The following is a 20,189-nucleotide window of genomic DNA, read 5'->3' as shown; positions in this document are numbered from 1 at the left end:
GGCTTACAGCTCTATCTGCTGCTGGGCTGGTCACAACACCTGCGGCGCCCGCACAGAGACACAAACACACAGACACATGCCCTTTCAACACAGTGACAGCCCTGAGATACCTAACTACTCCCTTAGATCAAAAAGCTGAAATCCCAACTTCCGGATCTCTCTTCCTTTAGCTAAGCCCAGAGTCTTCACTAGAGACATTTGGGATTTTCTGAACTGAGTCCTGGGGGCACCTCTCAAAGCCTTGCCTGCTGTAAACCCCTGTTCTTTTTCTTAACCGCACTGAAAGCAGAGAAATAGCCGAAAAATAAAGGTTAGCTCATTCGTCCAGACCAGCGCAGCCAGGAGAGACGTCACACAGGCCACCTATGCTGTCTCCATTTTCCCAGCAGCCAGGCGAAAAAAGCAAAAAGCGCTGGTGTGCCGCAACGGCTCATGCCTGTAATCCTAGCACTCTGGGAGGCCGAGGGGGGTGGATCACTTGAGCCCAGGAGTTGCAGACCAGCCTGGCCAACATATTAAGACCCTGTCTCTGTAAAAGGGGGGTGGGGGAAAAGTAAAAAGAAACAGGTGAAATTCATTTTTTTTCTTTGAGACAGGGCCTCACTCTGTTGCCCAGGCTGGAGTGCAGTGGTGCAATCGTAGCTCATCAATGCCTTGACCTCCAGGGCTCAAGAGATCCTCCTGACTCAGCCTCCCAAAGTGCTGGGATTACAGGCGTGAAGCCACCATGTCCGGCCAAAATCCATCTTAATTATATAAACATATATAACATATATACAAATTATGTAATTTACATGTAACTTATATTTATATACAATCCATATAAATTATTTATATATTTATATAAATATATGTAATGGTGCCGGTGGAGGAGACACCTCAAACCCCAGACCCAAGCAGTCGGCCGTGCCCCGGAGGCCCACGCGGGCGGCGGGCTAGCTGGTGCATGGAACTAACTGGAGATGGGCCCTGGGCCACCGCCGTCCACCCGGCCTGCCCACCTCCTCTCTAGTCTTCAAGGTAAGGAGCGTTCTGGGCAAAAGTTCTCTGAGAAGCCCAGAAACAGACCCTGGTGGAGAGTCCGGGCCTTGGGCTGAGCAAAATGGCTGCTGGACCAGCCATGGGCAGGTGGCTGCAGAGCAGAGGCAAAAAAGAGCCTCTCTCCGCCCTGCTGTGCCCCGTTCCCAGCCGGCAAGCTCTTACCTGAGTGGCCACTTTGCCGTAGTCAATCCACCGCAGGGTGGCGAAGTTGGTAGATTCTGCACAGTTGAACCCGTGATTGAAGCCGGCGTGGTAGCCGTATGGAAATGTGATCATGAATTCCCCAGCCTCCTGTGTGATCTGAGGAGGGAAAGGGGACAGGTGAGGGCAGGGCCACTGGAAGTGCACCAGGGGATGGGGCGCGGGGACTTCCCAGCGGGTGCCAGCGAGCCTGGCTCACAAGCCAAGGGGGTTTCATGAAGTCAAAGGTGGATCCAGGGGCTCCGGGGCTCCAGCCCATTTCCCACACGGCTCATGAAGGACAGGGTGAGCAGGCGTGGCCACAGCTCTGCAACCTCCACTCGGCTCAGCCGGGCCCCTCCAGCCCCAGCAGGCCCTGCCCTGCCCCAAGGCGGCTGCCAGCACCACTCCAGTGGGAGAACTACGGATGGAGCCGTGGCTGGACCTGCGGATGGAGCCGTGGCTGGACACGATGCCTGTGGGGCGTCTCCAGCCAGAACTTCACGGGAGCAATGGGGGCCTTCTGCTTTGGAGGTGGCTGAGTCACACTCACAGTCACTGTGACACGTCCTGAAGCAGCTGGGGCTGGTGTTGGGGCGGGTGGTGCTGGCAGCAGCTTTAGAGTGCTCTGAAGACAAGACACTGCTCAGGACACCTTCTGCCCTCGCATGAGAAAGGAGCCACCACTGCACGCGCAAAACATGCCAGGAAGGGGCCTGCGACACGCCGCCATCCCAAGCCACCCTTCCATCATATCCCAGCGTGGGGGTCTCCACGAGGTCATGGAGATCCAGAAACACCTGCACACTGACAGCAGGACCTGACACCACAGACCAGCACCCTGGAGAGCGGGCCGATGCTTCCAGACCCAAGTCCAATTCCGACGGCTGGCCCATCCGACTCCGCAGGTCTCTGAAGCAGGACCCCCTAAACTGAGGGGCCGAGGTGTGCGTGGCTGGGGCGGTGCCCACGATGACCCCAGACCTAAGGTTTCCCAACAGCCACCCCAAGGCCTGGAAGAAGAGGCAGGGCTGCCTGCCAGTGCTGGGGGGCTGCAGCCTCGTGCCCTAGGAACCCTCCCCACTCCGGGGCCACACCGTCCCCCCACTCTCTCCTCACTGCTAAGCCTGTCGATAAAGGCTTTGAAAGACGATCACCCAGAAAGATGAATGACAATTCTGGAGCGATGGCTCCCACCTGCTGCACCCCGGGGCTCAGGCCAAGGGCTTCTGGGAGGTGGGGCTGTGGGCCCAAACCACAGACATGGAAACTGAGGCTCGTGGCCTAGAAGTGACTCCCCTTGAACTCAAGTGGGCTTCTCATCTTTAACATCCAGTAAAACACAGGGATTACAGGCTGCTCGGAGTTCTGGGAGTAACCCCTGCTCCAGAGAGGAACAGAACATGCCGGGCCCCCGGGCACCCCTCCCACCAGCCCTCTACCAGGTCATCCCCACCCAACCACGTTCTTGGTCACCACAGACCTCGTTTCCTCCTAGCGGTTCGAATGAACGGCGTTGTACGGCAGGGACATGTGCCTGGTGTCTTCTGCCCGGCGCGCGTTTCTGAGATTTGCTCCCACTGTCATGTGCACCAGGCGACCACTCCTTTTCATTCCTAAACAGTACTTGGTTGTGCGTGGATCTGTGGTTATTATCTATCCTCCTGTTGACGGACGTGCGGGCTGTTTCCAGTTTGGGGCTCTTGTGAAGAAAGCTGCAAAAACACTTATGTACCAATCTTTCTGTAGACACACGTTTTCATTTCTCCTGGGTAAACACGCACAGAGCGGCATTGCTGGGGCACAGGGTACATGCTTCCGTTTCCAAGAAACTGCCAAACAGTCTTCCACGGCGGTGGCACCGCCCCGCACCCACCCCGGCCGTGAGCAGTGTGTGGCTGCACCCTCCTCACTGGCAACTGGCGGCGGTGTTCTGACGTGGCCGTCCTGGGGCTGGCGGCATCTCCCGGCTGGCCGCCTCTCTCTAACTTCTACCAACGCTGGGCACCGAACCATGGCTTTCGTTCCTGCGGCTCCTTCGTAACGCATCTGCTCAAGCCCCTCACCCCCAATGCGTCGGGCCGTTTGTTTTCTTATCTCTGATTCGTAGGAGTTTTCAGGCCTGCTGATCATTACTTACTCCTCCAGAAAGATGAGCAGAGACCGCTGGATGCCCTGAAGTCAGCAACAAGCCGTCAGAACTGGAGAGGCTTTCGGAAGCCAGCCACGGCATCAGACATCAATCAAAACCGACACAGCTTGGAAAAACGCCAGTCCTTAAGAACACTATGATATTTTTCTTTTCAAATAATTAATTGCACCAATCAAGGAAAGTCAGTGTACATTAAGTTATATTTTTAAATTCCCGTCCAAGTGACAGCCACGTGCATCAGAATGAGCACACGACAGAAAACAGGGGTGGGGGGAGCACACGTTGCCCCAGGGCCTGGCCCCCGCTGTGCAGGACTTGGGGTTCTCTGGGCCAGCTTCTCCCCACTAAGCTTGGAGCTCCGTGAAATGAGGGGCAAATAAAATTAGAGTTTGGGGTTTTTTTAAAAAAATGTAATTACTGGGCCGGGCATGGTGGTTCACATCTGTAATCCCAGCATTTTGGGAAAAGGCCAAGACAGGAGAAATGCTTAAGTCCAGGAGCTTGAGACCAGCCTGGAGAGCAGAGTGAGACCCCATCTCTAGCAAAAAAAAAAAGTTAAAAAATTAAAGTAAATGCCATTACTGATTCCTTTATCCTATCTGAGCTGGCTTCGGAAAGCTTCCCCCTGACCATCTCCTCTAAGGCCAAGTGACGCTCCCCGTCTCTCCCTTGGGCCCATCCCGGTGTGGTGGAGAACCAGGCCTGCAGGCACGCGTCAGGCAGACGTCAGACTCACAGCCTTCAGGGATCCAGCTGGGCCCCCGGAATGCCAAGATCGAATGGGGGTGATGGCAGCAGAGAGCCAGGCTCTCACGGATGTAAGGACCTCACTCCCCCAGCCCGACCCCTCCTGTGAAGCGAGGCCTAGAACAGAAAATGCGCTCGGTTAGGACAAGATTATGTTCCTGCAAGGAAACCTGCGTCCTGGTGGCTTCATTCCACACTCACGGTGTCTGTCCCCAGTGTCACTGCTGTCAACATTATCCAACAATCAATTAGAAGGCACTGGGATGATGAATAGGCTTTGCGGCAAAGTCATCAGCAGTGACAGGACGCAGCCCCAGACACCAGGCACGGAGAAAGCCCGGAACTCGGTTTCCTCTGCGACCTCTTGCAGAATAAATGAGGGAGTCAATGGCAGATTACAGAAACACACACTGTTAATTATTAAAAAGCTCTGCTATTGATCGGCTTTTTCTCCTAGAAGTAAATACCATTACAAAGATTTATAAGTGGAGTGTGGGGAGTCACTCGTTTGAAGGCTGCCGGGAATTCAGATGAGGGACCCACGTAGCTCTCTGGAAGGGATGTTCATCTCGAGCCCGCGGGGTCTGAGGGGCTGAAGGATGGTCTCCAGGCGGGGCGGCACAGGTGCTGCTCGCTGCAGTGGGACAGGGGTCTTCACCGTGGCGGCCTCTGCAGAAACCGGTGCCCAGCCCCAGCAAGCAGCTGGGGGTGTGGGGGAGTGCAACCGCCCTGCCTGGAGCCCGCCTGCTACCATGCACGCTGCCAGCAGCTGCTCCGGGGCCGGTGGTGAGCCACCTTTGGCTCAGGTTCAGGGACTTCATAGACAAGCCACAGTGCGATACAGACGCTGACCCGGGCGTCCAGGCCACTCACCGCCTGCCCACCTCTTCGATGGGCAGCCCCCTCCAGGAAGCACCACTTTGGAGAAGGTTTCAGACAAACCAGCCAGGAAATCAGTGCTTCTCACTTCCCCGAGCAACGCCGTGGTCTGTCTGGTTTTGCTGGTAACGAACGATGTTCCAACCAGAAGACGGGGAGGAGAGGAAAGGCCAGAAACCCGCACTTCTCCGAGCGAGATCCGCGTTGTCTGATGAACGCCCGCGGCAGCCGGGAGGCGGCCTCTGGGTTGCAGCCCCGCCGGGAAGAGCGGGTCCCTGATGTGCGAGCTGATGCTTTGGCGGTTTGATTGAAATGTCAGAAGCGATTTCTGGCTGGCGGACACTCAGGGCCTCACCACAGAGCACACTCCCGAGCCTGCACATCACTCTTCCCGTGGAACCTCGTGAGCTGGGCTCCCCAGCTGCTCCCCACTCCTGCCCAGCACTCGGGGCTGCGGCCCAGACCTGCCTTGCAGGTTCCTGGCACGTGTGTCTCACCTGGACAGAACCGGGGACACAGGCCTAGACTCTCCCATGCATGAAGGCTTCCCCATGGGGAAGGAACTGCCTCGAGTGGGTGCAGTTGCTGAGCCAGACCCTAAGCACAGCTTGCTCTGCTCCTGGGACACCAAACCCCGTCCGTCAAACCAGGTGCAGGGAGGCCCCACCCCCGGCCTCAGGTCTCCTCCATCACAGCCTCCGCCAGCAGCCCCTGAAGCTGTGAATTGAATGCGTTCACAGTCTTCACAGTGCAGGAGAGCCTGATATATCATTTCTAAACAGGCAGTTCTCTCCACGGCCGGGTGACATGGGCCGTGGGGTGCCTGAGACTGAGGGTGTGGCCTGGGGCGGTAGCAACCGGGTTCCCACCTCGGACGGGGCGAAGGGCTCTGCCCTCTGTTTCTTCGGCGGCTTCCTGCCAGGTCAGCGAAGGCCGCCCCTGCCCTTCCACCCCTGCGGTCGGTCCCTGCAGAGGGGCCTCTGATTACCACACCCAGGAGGAAGTTTTGGTTTGGTTTGGGAGGCAGGGGAGGGGAGGTTAACATCCCACCAGATTCAAGCTCTGTCATCCTCTCTCCCCCGTGGAAGAGCTGGAGGTTAACTGCTGAGCCACGCGGCCCTCCTCTGGCTTGCTAATCACTGTTCTAGAAACTTCTCCAGGCTTAAGCAGCTTATCTCCTGGGGTGTGTGTGGCCACCCAGGCTCGGGCCCAGTTCCCACTCCCCCCACAGGCGTGCAGGCTCCGCCCCGTACGCACCCGGCTGAAGGGGATCCCGTACTTCTTCAGGATGATGGGCGAGATGAGGGTCATCTTGTGCCGCAGGAAGGCGTCGCAGCCCTGCGAGCTCCCGGGGAAGAAGCCTAGGGCAGAAAAGACAGACATCGGTCTCCTGGCCACAGCCAGCCAGGGTCGGTGAGGATGCTGCCCTCTGGGCGGGCAGGCTCTTTCCTCCCACGGAGAGCGGGCGTGTGGGAGCACAGAGCACAGCCGGACCTGCCCTTGGTTCTCAGGGCCCCAGTGCCCGCAGGTCGGGGGGAAGGAGATGCACAGGAGCCACCCCACAGTGCCCTGCCGTGAAGTCTGCCGGTGGCAGACAGCGGTGACACCTTCTGGCCTCTGCGCAGCAACCATGTGAGCAGATGCCGGGACTCGTCTCTGCCCAGCGGCGGGGGCAGCATGGAGCCTCCTCACCATGGGAAGGACCAGAGTTACTTGTGTGACAAGGTGCCCACCCATGGCATACACTTGGATCCCTCACAGGGCACGGCTCTGCAGAGACTTCCCCCTCTGACCTCCCCCGAGACTAAATCCACCATACCATAGCCCACACGGTCACTTGGTCAATGAGAGAGCACGATCCTGGGGAAAGGACGTGGTATGGCTGCTCTCGTCACTTGGTCAATGAGAAAACATGACCCTAGGGAAAGGACACAGTGTGGCCGCTCACCTCTCGGAGCTGATGTTCTAGAACCAGACCAGCCAGGGATGGTGGGGAGTGAGCATTGCTGCCTCCCACTTAGGTACCTGCCTTCAAGGCCACGAATGAGACTGTGCACCTGCCCCACACAGCACCGCGGGTGTCCTCACTATCACTGCACAGGTGAGGAAATCGAGGCCCGGGCCAGCAACTGACTCACCTTCAGCCCCAGCACCGCCAGGAAGTGGCAGAGTGGGCCTGACCCCGGGCTGTGGTCGGGGCTCACAACCTCTTCCTGTTAGGCCGAGCTCAAAGTGGCGGGCTGCATGCACATGTGTGGGGCTGTCTGTCCAGCAGTGCACGCCACAGCTTCAAGCAGTGCCTGGAAAGCAGGCACTCACATCAGCGGCTCAGCGCCTTCCCAAACCGCATAGCCAGGCTGGGCACGGTGGCTCACACTGGGAATCTCGGCACTTCGGGAGGCCGAGGCAGGTGGATGGATCTCTTGAGGCCAGGAGTTGGAGACCAACCTGGTCAACATCACAAGACCCCATCTCCACAAAAATAAAAATAAAAAATAAACCAAGCTTCCTAACTAGCACAGTTGAGGGATGTTTCCAAATCACAAGGTGAAGACCCGTGCATTCAGGGGGTAAGGTAAGGACGCCCTGGCTTCCCGGCAGCAGCTGCTGAGGCCACCCCGCTCCACGTTCAGCACAATCCCTGTACCGAGGGGCTTCCCTGAAGCAGCTGCGTCCCCGGAACCAGCACCGGGGGAGCCAGGCGGGCCCGAGCCAGGAAGGGCAGTTCAGGGAGGGGACTCGCCGCCTCATCTCGGGCACTTCCTGCTCCACCACCCACTCTGCCAGTGGCAACGGGCAGGAGGCTGGCCCAGGAGGCAGGAGGACGGGAGTCAGGTGTGGACTAGGGGAGGCCCGCCCGGGTGAAGCCCAGCTCCAGTACAGACTGCAGAGCCTAGGGCCTGCTCCCCACCAGCGCTGCCGGCTCTCCCCGGGCTGTGCCTGTGTCCTCTGCCCTGTGGCGGTAGAGAGCTACTGCTGAGTGGATGACAGAGGTGTGGGGTGTCATGCCTGCAGCAGACAGGGAGCCCACAGGCGTCCACCTCCCGCCTGGACTGACCAACAGCCTCAGCCAGCCCGAGGGCCCTTCGAGAAGCCTGCATAGACCTCAAGCGCCTCCAGGCCAGGACACACACTCAGTGGGTCGTTGGTGGAAGGTGGCACACGTGTATGTGACAGCACCAGCACACAGAGGCCCAGGCACACGGGGAGGCCGGAGAGCAGGGCCACGGTGCTTCTGCTGACACCTGGCCACACAGGCACCATGGTGAGGTTTTGCAAAGTATAGAGGTTTGTCGAATCCAGCAACTTTTCTCTGCACTAAAAGCATTTCAATTAGAATTATGACTGCCTGCCACCCGGCCCGCCGGCCTCTCCGCAGTTCCTCTTTTTAATGCACAGTTTAAGTGGCTCTCATTAAAGCTCTAACAAAGGCGCACATTTTAAGTGATTAGCACCAATAAGGCACCAGCACATTAATGCTCTCTCCATAGGCTCCACAACTCTCCCGGCGAGCCCATGTGGAGCACAGCTATTCATTTTCCATATTAATCGCACACCCCTTCCACGGTCCCAATGACGGAGCACAACACCTATCTGCGAGAGTCTGGGAGGGGCACCTAGGAACACAAGCGTGGTCGGCTTCGCTCTCCCCAGCACTGCCCCAACCTGCCCCTCGCTGCCATCCAGAGGGCAGGACAGGGCCTGAGCCAGAGGCCACAGCGGGCTCAAGGTGTTTCCAAGCAGCCACAGGCATCTGGCACATCCCACCGCCCTTCCTGACCCTCCTCGGGGTTCCCAGCTAGGCTGGCTCCCAGAATTCTGGGAGCTGCTCTGCCCTGCTGAGCAGGGTCTCACTCTGTCACCCTGGGTCTCACTCTGTCACCCTGGCTGCAGTGCAGTGGCTTGATCACAGCTTCCTGTAGCCTCGACTTCCCAGGCTCAAGCTATCCTCCCGCCTCAGCCTCCTGAGTAGCTGGGACTACAGATGCGCGCCACCACGCCTGGCTAATTTTTACAGAGACAGAGTCTCATTATGTTCCCAAGGCTGGTCTTGAATTCCTGGGCTCAAGCGATCCTCTGATGTCAGCCTCCCAAAGCACTGGGATTCCAGGTGTGAGCCACTGCACCTGGCCAGAGAGTCCATATTTTCTAAGAACCCCTGTGAAAGCACCACAAAGAACTAATTCTTCCCTGGCTCCCCCTCAACCTAGCCCAGGCACTGAGCCCTCTGCACACCTAGAAACCGAACCAGCCCTCCAGGTGCCTGGCCTGGCCTCAGGGTAGAACCGGTCACATTGCAGGGAGAGAGGATGTGGCAGTGCTTGGGGACAGTGGTGGCCCTGCCAGACCCTGCCTGCGGCCTCTCCAGCAGGCTCTTGTCAACCTCTGCTTTTCTAATGCAAAAGTCGCACTGGGTGAGAAGGGAGGGGACAGTGGCTAACTGTAGTCTCCATTAAATATGGAGGGGGAGAAGTGACTGGCAAGGATGGGGTGGCCTCTCGATCTGGGCACCAGAGAGCACCAGGAAGGGCCCACCCGGGTGAAGCCCAGCTCCAGTACAGACTGCGGAGCCTAGGGCCTGCTCCCCACCAGGGCTGCTGGCACTCCCCAGCTGCGTCTGCGTCCCCTTCCCAGTGGCAACAGAGAGGTACTGCTGTGTGGACGACAGAGATGTGGGGTATCATGCCTGCAGCAGACTGGGAGCCCACAGGCACTCCCTGACCGCTCAGTGAGGTTTTCTTCTGTGGCTTTCTAAGTGTGGCTGGCTGAATAATGGAACTTCAAGGCATCCATGTGCTGACCCCTGGGACCTGTGAGTGTGACCCCTTCCATGGTGAAAAGGACCTTGCAGATGGGACTGAGTTAAGGCTCTTGAGGTGGGGGAGCACCCTGGCTACCCGGGTGGTCCGATGTCGTTCCGCAGGTCCTCAGAACAGCAAAGCAGAGGGACACTTGGTTAGAGCAGAGGAAAGTGAGGAGAGCAGAGGAAAGTGAGGAGAGCAGAGACAGAGGCTGGAGCGATGCGGCCCAAGCCAAGGGATGCGGGCGGCCTCGAGATGCTGTAGAAGGCGGGAAACAGGTTCTCCCCTGGGGCCGAGCCAAAGGATGCGGGCGGTCTCTAGACGCTGGAAAAGGCGGGAAATGGATTCTCCCCTGAGGCCTCCAGATGGCGCTGGCCCTGCCTGCACCCGGGTTTTAGCTCCTTAACGGGCATTTTAGATCCCTGGCCTCCAGAACTGTGAGAAAATAAATGTGTGTTGTTTTCAACCACTAATTCTGTGGTCATTTGTTACAGGAGCCTCAGGACGCTAACACAATGCGGGGAATGTTTCTTTAGCTTATGTCTTCAAATGTGTTTTGGAAATCGGTATTAAAAAAAATACAGGCCGGGCGCGGTGGCTCAAGCCTGTAATCCCAGCACTTTGGGAGGCCGAGACGGGCGGATCACGAGGTCAGGAGATCGAGACCATCCTGGCTAACACGGTGGTTAGAGACGGCTAACCACCCCGTCTCTACTAAAAAATACAAAAAGCTAGCCGGGCGAGGTGGCGGGCGTCTGTAGTCCCAGCTACTCGGGAGGCTGAGGCAGGAGAATGGTGTAAACCCGGGAGGCGGAGCTTGCAGTGAGCTGAGATCTGACCACTGCACTCCAGCCCGGGCAACAGAGCGAGACTCCGTCTCAAAAAAAAAAAAAAAAAAAATACAATGGGAGAAATGCTTTAATCTGGCTTTTCTTTCACAGCTTTAGTATGTAAGTGAGCTGGACCTTTGCTACAGCTTGCCTGTGACTGCAGAATTTCTACTATCAGAAGCATGCTCCTAAGACCAGGGTTCACCTGTGCATAAGAACAGGGCCCACGTTTCCAACAGAAATGCTCAAAAATACCAAGAGCAAAGCCCTCAGTCCAGAAACCAGGAGACTGCGTGCCAGGAGAGCGCCCAGCCCACTCCTCAAGGACTCGCCTTCCTGTCCGTCCCCGCCACTGAATCTGCCGCGCTTGGGCAACATTTCCTGCACAGCCACGCAGCTCCGGGCGCGATTTCTGTGACAGGAGACCTTGATTTCCCTAGAAAGACTGACAGTTCCCATCTCCAAAGCCAAAAGCCCATGGGAAGGGGGAAGAGAGCGTGTGGCGGGCATTCTTCGGCTCGAAGGTTTGGAAGGGACAGAGGACAGCAACCAGGCAGTCCCGGGAGCCTGTACTGAGGCTGGGCGAGAGCTCCTGGAAAAGCCGCGGCTGTCGTGTGCTGACCTGCCCGACGCCGTCCCTGAAGGGCGCGGTGCTCGGACAGGGCCCTTTCGGTGCTGTCAGAGGAACGATGGGTCCTCACTGACCCTCACTCTGCATGCGCCCCAAGCTGTCCACCTGCCAGCCCGGAGGAGCCAGCTCTTGAGCGGCTGGGAACGGACCAGCAGGAGGGAGGAACTGCTTTAGCCAGCTGTCTTTTCATGACTTTCTGGGCACTCAGGAACAGCGAGGTGTCATGAAACTCGCAGCCCTGTTGTGCTGTGACGCCGGTGCTGACATGGGAACCCTGCTCAGGTGCCTCAGGGCTGGGTGGACGGGGAGTTCAGGGTGGCCCCACCCTGGGTGTCTCCAGGTGTCTGACTTGTTTCCAAGCACTCCCTCAGGCACATGCTGGGGACCTCTATGACAAACCCCTCCTTTCCCAAGAGTCCCCAGGGAGCATGTGAACGCGGGCTGGTGGCATCGCCGGTGAGGACATGTGCCGAAGGTGTCCAGGCTGGGTCCCAGCAGAGCAAGGGCAAATGCCGTGTGGCCACCATGCCAGCCCCCGCGCAGGTGAGCGGACTGCTGGCTGAACTGTCTCCTTTCCTAGGCTTTCTCAGAATTAGCAAGGGCACAGTGTGGGGCCGGGTGATGGAAGAAAAATGAACACAGGCTGCCCTCCCTGGGCCCTGGCAGCCTTTGACCAGGCCCAAGAAGTTTGCACTAAGAAAACTGGAAAACAGGAGGGTCTGGGCATTCTGTGTGAATTTCGTGGAGACAAATCGCGCAGCAGAAGGGTGTGAATCTGACCACGAGGGTGGGAGGAAATGGAAAAATCACACAGTAATGGCTCAAAGAATGTCACCACTCCCCAAAACCCAAACCCAAACCCAAACAGCAGCAGAGCCCGGTGGATGCCAGCTGCTCCTCCCCTCTCACAGGCCCCACCCACCCGGTCCCTGGTCCCCAGGGCCCTCGGGGCAGTCACCTACCGATGGCCAGCCGCTCCAGGCGCTTGCCGTGCTCTGGCGGGATGGCGTACCTGCGAGAGAAGGGAGGCACGTCAGAGGCAAGGTCAGTGGGGGCCACGCGTGGGGGTGTCCCTGGTGGGACCTGCCTCGGGGAGACACAGACGGTGCCCAGGGCAGAAACAAAGTGCAGTCATGGTCAGGGCTGCGTGGAGGGGACGGCTGGGGGCGGGGGCTTTCAGGATGGAATCCATAAGGAAGCGAGGGGGGCAGGTGGAGGAGTGGGGAGTGAGGACCATGGCTCAGTGGCTTGTGACACGCAGAAAGCCAGGAGTGTGGACGCTCCCGGTTAAGCGGCATTACACTTCGAGGAGGCTGAAAAGGCAATAGATAAAAGAAAGTACTGGAACTGCAGGTGGCGAGCGGGTCCTGGGGGACTGAGTTTGGAAGAGGAAGCATCTGGGGCCCCTGGAGCTGCCAGCCCACGTCATGGTCTCCAGGCCCACGTCACCCGTTTCCTGGCACCGGGAGCCAACAGGGAAAAAGCAGCTCTGGGAACAAGAAAAGCTGCTTTTGTCACCGACTTTGTAAGTTTTATTTTCGCACATTTTACATTTGAAAGATCACCAAGGCTACATCATGAATAAGAAAGATGTGAGATCAAGTTTGTACACAGAGGAAGCGAAGTGGGCGGGGCGTCCTGCTTATGCCGCACCGGAAGCTGGAGACCTGCGAAGCTGGGACTCTCTTCCCAGGAGGGAAGGTGGGCACCAGGAGCTGCACCCTTGAGGGGAGCGAGAAGCCCCAATGCCAACAGGGACACCACCCAGCCCACCCGAGGCCTCCGGCAAAACAGAAACCTCATCTCCAAGCGAAGGGGACGAGGACGAGGACGCACAGCTGACTGCCGGCTGAGGCTGGTCAAGTCCCGCCCCCAACCCCCGCTCCAGAGTAACAAGGCCAACAGCTCCCGTTCTAGAACAGTCACACAGATGAGAGGACACGCGACGTGGTCTCTCCCCCAGACCCCCCCAGGGCAGAAGCAAGACAAAGGAACGTTCAGAGGGTGGAAGACAGCCCCTGCTCCGCTACAGCCCCTTCCAACTGAAAGGCCACTTTGTTTTTTAATGAAATAAAGAAGCCAGGCGCGGTGGCTCATGCATGTCATCCCAGCACTTCGCGAGGCCGAGGCAGGTAGATCATCTGAGGTCAGGAGTTTAAGACCAGCCTGGCCAACATGGTGAAACCCCTCCTCTACCAAAAATACAAAAATTAGCTGGGCCTGGTGGCGGTGGCCTGTAATACCAGTTACTCGGGAGGCTGAGGCAAGAGAAGTGTTTGCACCTGGGAGGCAAAGAAGCAGTGAGCCAAGATGGTGCCACTGCACTCTGGCCTGGGCGACAGAGTGAGACTCTGTCTCAAAAAAAAAAAAAAAAAAAAAAAGCCGGTGTGGTGGCTCACGCCTGTAATCCCAGCACTTTAGGGGACCGAGGTGGGTGGATCACAAGGTCAGGAGTTTGAGACCAGCCTGACCAACACGGTGAAACCCCGTCTCTACTTAAAATACAAAAATTAGCCGGGCGTGGTGGCAGGCGCCTGTAATCCCAGCTACTCAGGAGGCTGAGGCAGGAGAATTGCTTGGATCCAGGAGGTGGAGGTTGCAGTGAGCCGAGATTGCACCAGAGCACTCCAGCCTGGGCAACAGAGCGAGACTGTCTCAAAAAAATTAAAATAAATAAATAAATAAATAAATAAGGAGGGGGCAGGAGCTGGAGATGAGGCGAACATCACAGAGTTTCTGCTCTAACAGGACACAAGTAATTAATTTCTGGGCATGCTCCCAGGGTCCCTGGCCGAGGCGACCCCAGCACCTTCAACTCTGTCGTCCTCAGAGTCTTTCTTCCATTGTCTGGACAGAGGTGCGTTCCTCTTTTTTAAATGGGCTTTTATCGTTTACATAAAGATAAGAAAAGTTAATCCCAATCCAAAGCACCTTTGTGGGATTAAAGACCCCTCCACACAGGGAATAAAACCCTCTGCTCCTTCTGGGAAGATGCCGGGGACGGGAAGGAACTAATTTATGGCTCCAAGGCTGCGATGATTAATGCCGTATCCCCAGCCTACAATGCTGCTCCACTTAATTACTGCCTGTAATTGGGAGTTGTAAAGATAAGATTAATTGAATCTGGTGAATGTTAAAAGTTTAATACATTGGAACGTGGCTCCAGCGTTATCAGAAAGCACAGACTGCGGGACGCCGGCCCAGCGTTCAGAGGAGCGGCCCCCAGAGAAATCACAAAGGACTCTTGGACAGGAGACGGACAGCCACAGAGACTTCCGGGCTCCGCCACTGCCAGCGCCCAACAGCGAGCTGCACCTCCCACCGCCCAGAACAACCCAGCGACGGCCTCGGGGACCAGAAGACCTGATGCTGGCAGACCCGCCTCCCAGCCACCCCCAAGGACACAGGTGGAAGAAAAACCTCAGTTTCCAAGAGAAAGTGCCAGGACAGGGCTCTAAGGACAGCCAGAGCTGAGCGAGGCTGGAGGCACCATGCTCCATCCACGCCGGGCTGAAGGCTCGCTCAGGCTCACTTAGGGGAGCAACCCCAGGATGGGGGACTAGAATTGGCCTCGGGGCCTGCTTCTCACACCAAGGCTCTCTGGGTGTCCGGAAGAGCCCAGTTTAAAGGACAGGGTTGCAACGGCACCAGGGGGCAGGCCAGGGAGCTGGCGGATTGAAGCAGACGCATGACAGAGACCCACAGTCACCACAGGAGAAGAGACTCAGGCAGGCTTCGGGCCTCCCAGAGGGGCGTCTCAGCGGGGTCCTCCGCCCAGGCCCCCAACAGCGAAGGACGCATAGCCCCCTCCTTGTAGTCCCTGCTCGGGGCCACACTGGGGCATCCCTGACATTTGGCCTTGGCTCTGGAGGAAAAAGCAAACAGGCAAAAGCAGCTACTTGGGTTGGAAATGTTTGTTCACTAAAGCTCGAGGCAGGGGAGCATCTGTCTGGCTATCAGCGAGCAACTTCTCGGGCTGTAAAACCAAGTCAGGCTTATCGGCCACCGACACGGGGAGGCAGTTTGTCTCGCTCCCTGGGAGCTCGGTTCCCATCGCAAGGCCAAACTTCATGGCCAAAATCAATCAGCTTTGCCTGCCTGCAACCCCAGGAGGTCTCTTTCTGGACACGACAGCCCTGTGTGCCCGGGTAGCAGGGGCTCTTGCATGGACAGACGGCTGCCCAGGTCCTCTGGCTCCGGTGCAGGGGCCACTGGTCCCCAGGGGGGCCTGCTCCCAGCCTTCCTCTTCCGTCCAGCTCTGAGATGTTACCGGCTCCATGTCCTGCACGGGCCCTGCCCATAAGCCCCCGGCATTCCCTCCCTCCTCTCCCTCCCCCATGCCAGCACCACCTCCCGCTGACACAAAGGCCCCCACACCAGCCTCTGTCCTCTGACTCCATCAACCTCCCCAGGCCCCCGCAAGGGCTGGCCACTTCTCACCCGCTAGAGCCCTGGAGGCCAGGTCAGCGCACGTGTCCCTCCTTTCTGGCATCTTCAGAACACATCCCCAGGACTGGGGCTGTGGGTGGCTGGCCCTCTGCAGCCATCAGCCCTCCCTAAGCCAGGGGCAGAGTGTGGAGGGTCTGTGGCCCAGCGCACAGGGACTGCTGGAAGAAGCTGCAGAGGTCAAGACAAAGGAATCAGGAAGAGCAACTCCTGGAACCTGGCGGGTCTGTGCAAGGCAGAACAGGCCACAGGGCTTCAGAGGGCAGAGTCAGAAATGTTAAGGGGATGGGAGACTTAGCTCAGTGCAGTGAGGATTCTTCCAGCAAGCAAAGCCCTCCGAGCACGGAGCAGGTGCCTTGGGGTGTCTGGGCGGGGGCTGAAGACAGTGCCGTTGAGGAGGCTGCCAGGGGAACCTTTGGGAGGGAGGGGCAGCCTGTACAGGTGCCTCAGGCACCCCTGGCCTTTCCTGGAGGAATTTGGTTCTAAATCAGGGCAAATGCAATAAGCAAGTGCCCCTCTGAGGACTCACGTCGGCCGGGACATGGGACCCAGGACCTAGGACCCAGGCATCGCCATTTCTCTGCACCTCTGTCCACAGTACCCCCTGCAGGGTCTCCATATCCATGTTCTCAAAGCCCTGCCTGCCTGCCCCCCGCACCCACTCCCTCTGTTCTAGAACACTCTACACAAGCCTTTCTGGAAGACAGTAAACCACAAAGTCAAAGAAACTCAGCTCCGCATCTCCAGCCTGGGCTCTGGAGCCATCTACCTGGTAACCACTCCTGGTGCCCGATGCTGGCCGCGGAGGGCTCCACAAGCTCCGTAAGAGCCACAAGTGCTGGTGACCGGCAGGCTGAGAAACAAACCCAGGCATCAGACGCCCTTTTGGACAGTCAGTCGTGTGCAAGCCAAAGCAGCATGGGTGAGAAAATAAAACAACAGGAGAGACAGACACCAGGATGTGACCCCCCTGGAGCCGGGGACACGAGACACACGAGGTCACACGATGGTGAACAAACAAGACGATGGCCCAGCAGTGCACCAGCTCCTAGACCCGTGGGAAGACACATGTGAGGCGGCACAGTGACCCACCAACGACACGAGTTCCGGAAGGAAGGACACCCTGCCGCAGGGAAGGTGGGTGTGCAGGCACGGGCAGGGGAGCAGCCCCTGGACCCTCTGCCTTCCCAGGTTTCTCTTTTACACTTTGAGGTGCTTTGAGTAGTGAATGTCACCAACCTTACACTTACTGCCACCCAAGAAAGGCAAAGCTAAAAGCCTCAAAGCCACCCACAGACAAGAGTGGGGCCAGGCACATCTCAGGGGCTGGGACCCACAAGCAGAGAGCGACTGAGGTTGAGCCCTGCGGCCTGACACGCACAAGTCTGACCAGTGTACAAACACGCCAGTCACACGGGAGGTCAGGGTTGCAGCAAGGACTGGGCCCCGACGTGGACAGCAACGAGCTGCATGTTCCTGTTTCAGTGCGGAGGCCAGAGGGTGGGGACACCCCACCAGGCTCAGCCAGTGTGCTGAGATCAGGCCTGTCCGGGAAGGCGGCAGAGCTGTCCAGGGCCCTGACAGCCTTGCTTCTGCTTGTGCAATTCCCCGGGGGCTCCTGGCGAGGGGTGGGCGAAGCTTTGCCAAGGGCCCCAGCAGAAGCCCCCGGCCGTGCAGAGGAGGGGATGGACGGCGAGCAGCTCATGAGACGGAGCTGGAGCCGGAGCCAGAGCCAGAGCCAGGGAATCAAAGCAAAGGCGTTCTCTGCAGGCAGGTGCTCACCTCCAGCCAGGGAATGGGCCGCTGTCATCTCGCCGCCACCCGGCCCGGGAAAGAGTCTTCCCGTCCGCTGCAGAGGATGCTATTAATAGTGTAATTTTCTTGGTGTTTTGTTTATTCCCCCGGAATGGCTTGATGGATGTGAATAATTATCAGACTATAAAAGCCAGCAAATGTGCTATTTTCTATCGCTCTAAATCATCAAACAAATAAAGTGTGAAACAGCATTTTTGAATATAATTTTCCCCTCTAATGGCTTAGAATTATTTCAAGAACAATGAAAATAAATAAGCAAATGCCTTTGAGTTAAAAATTAAATGAGTGTGTCAGGAAAGGGAACACAGGCCGTCCTGGGCAGCCGGGACCTGCCCGGGAGCCCTTAGCTACGACAATGGTGAGCAGACGGGCTTGGGGCCGCACGGCCCAGGCCACCCCTGGGTGCCATCTCACAGAGCCCTATCTGGCTCCATAAAAGCATGGCCCTCACTGGGCTCTGCGAAGCAGGTGCTGTGGCTCCTCCTGGGCTGGGTGATGCTGCATGGTGGGGCTGCCTGCTTCACCTGTGGGCACTGCCTGCCTAGCTGATGCCCCAGCACCCCCAAACACCCTGCCTGCCACGGCCGAAGCACACCGCACCTGATCTTGGAACCCGAGGCGGAGGGGGTGGGGGGTCCAATATCCTGCCCCCGTCACGGCCTCTGCCTCTCCCAGCCATGGGCAGGCAATGCCAGCAGGGCCACTGCCTCTCCGACCAGGCAGGAAACCTGAGATCGGGCAAAGTCTCTAGATGAGGGGTGTAATGCTGGCGCCAGCCACACATGTCCCCACCACACCTACCAGCTGCCCCAGGCTCCCTACCTGGGCGGCCCTTCCACAACGACCAGGTAACTCCCGGTGCCCTCTCCCTCCTGCTGCAAGGGGAATGGGCTCCTTGGAGGTTCTCAAGCCAGGGCTCTGTGGCCCCTCACCTCTGGCAATGGCCCCTGCCTGGTACCATCTTGCTCGGTCCCTGTGGATGGCTCCGATCACAGTGAAAGGTTTTCTTTTAAGATTCGTGCACCTTTCTCCCAGGTGACAGTGGCACTTGGAATCCATTCCATGGCCCAGCCTGACAGCTCCTGCCAGCGGAGGCTCTCGGCAACTAGGTGCCAGGGATGAAAACGCTCTCCTCCCTGCCCCCCCGCTCCCCGCCCCCACCGCTGAGGTACGTGTGCCAAGAGCAGGGGTCCGACCGGGAGCCCTTCAGAGATGTCGGCGCAGCCCAACGCGTGCTGGAGGGTGAGGAAGTTAATTTCACAGTGTCTGCACAGGCCTGGGCAGACGGGCCCTCGCCATTTAATGCGCTATCATCACAGACACAGAACCAGGGAGGCAGAGCCCGCGCACACCATGCTGCAAGTACCCGAGACCAGGTGTCAGGTTGGACAGAAGCCACCTGGCAGAGTGAGCCGCCCACGCAAGCCCAGGAAGGCCACGGCAGATCCAAATGCCAGCGGCGCCCCCAGGACCCCAAGTGGCAAGCAGAACAGAAAAGCCATGGCGATCGCCACCCTTGCAACAAAGCCCTACAGTGGCCCTGGCCTGCGACCCAGCAAGATGGCTCTGGCCCACTGCCCTGTGGCTGGCACAGGCCGGGAAGGAGAACAAGCCGGCTACAGGGTGGGCTTCCTGTGAGACCCAACAGAGAGCTGCTGTCTCAGCCCCACACCCACGCGAGCCCCTCAGCCGACATGCAGTCCCGGAGCTAGCTGAAGACGAGCCAGGCCAGGGCGGCTCCTCTGCTCTGCTCCTCAGAGCCGCACGGCGAAGGCCAAGGACGCACAGGCCTGTGCGGTGGCACTGTGCTGCACCATGTCAACTCCGTCCACGAAAATGGCCAAGTTCTCCAAGCGCCTTCCATGTATGCTATGGAAATTACACCTCAAACAAAGCTGTTCACAGGGAACTGAGGACCTGTTCAGCACACTGAGGACACAAGGACCAGCGAGCCACAGTCCCTGCCTGAGCTGCTGGGCTCAGTGCCACAGACGCACTTGGCTCTTCGGAGTGTCTTCAGTGTTGTGGAGTCCAGGGTGTCCGCCAAGTTAACACAGGCCCCACCAGAAACCCTGAAGAGACCAGGTCACAGATGTCCTCTCTGGAAAAGGCACCAGGCCCAGGTGGTTTTAATGAATCCTACCCAATGACCTTCATCAAAAGGGACAGTGCTCATGTACACACACGGCTGGCAAGCAGCAGGGAAGATCTGATGTTACCGAGCTCGTTTTCTGCATCTGGCATATTTTCCCAATGGATGAATAAATGAACGAATGGGAAACCCTATCACCAACAAAGAACACACAAGAAAATGGTCAGTCAGTCCCACCTGGATGTAAAAATCCTAAACACAGTATTAGTGAGTCAAGCACAGTAGGCTATGGCAAGACCAAGAAGAGTTTATCACCAAGGTTGCAGAGACATTCCAAAAATTAGTATCTATCGAAAATTCCAAAGCATTCGGTACAAAATTCTCAGGCAACCAGGACTAACAGGGACTCTCCCACTATCATCTTCACGGCGAGGCAGGAGAGGACACACTCTGCCTGTCATCACAGCACGCGTCACACTGCATTAGAGACACTAGCCAATGTGGTACATCAAGAAAAAAACAAACAGTTTAACAAGCAGAAGGGATAATACAAACTTTTTTTTTTTTTTTTTTT

At 57.7% G+C, this 20,189-nt stretch overlaps 1 protein-coding gene across 1 annotated transcript in view; it reads right to left on the bottom strand.

The window, feature by feature from the left end:
• Positions 1–20,189, bottom strand: part of KDM4B (lysine (K)-specific demethylase 4B) — a 154,491-nt gene that overhangs the window by 68,747 nt on the left and 65,555 nt on the right. Inside the window, exons 7-9 of the mRNA XM_011943480.1 lie at positions 12,225–12,274; positions 6,257–6,360; positions 1,204–1,341 (exon numbers count right to left, since the gene is read on the bottom strand). Of these exons, the coding sequence (XP_011798870.1) occupies positions 1,204–1,341; positions 6,257–6,360; positions 12,225–12,274 (292 nt within the window). The remainder of the gene's footprint in view (positions 1–1,203; positions 1,342–6,256; positions 6,361–12,224; positions 12,275–20,189) is intronic.

Source organism: Colobus angolensis, unplaced genomic scaffold (genome assembly GCF_000951035.1).
Source record: "Colobus angolensis palliatus isolate OR3802 unplaced genomic scaffold, Cang.pa_1.0 Scaffold22, whole genome shotgun sequence".
NCBI lineage: Eukaryota > Metazoa > Chordata > Mammalia > Primates > Cercopithecidae > Colobus > Colobus angolensis.
Note: the sequence above shows the minus strand (reverse complement) of the source record. Positions and strands in the feature narration are given on the sequence as shown.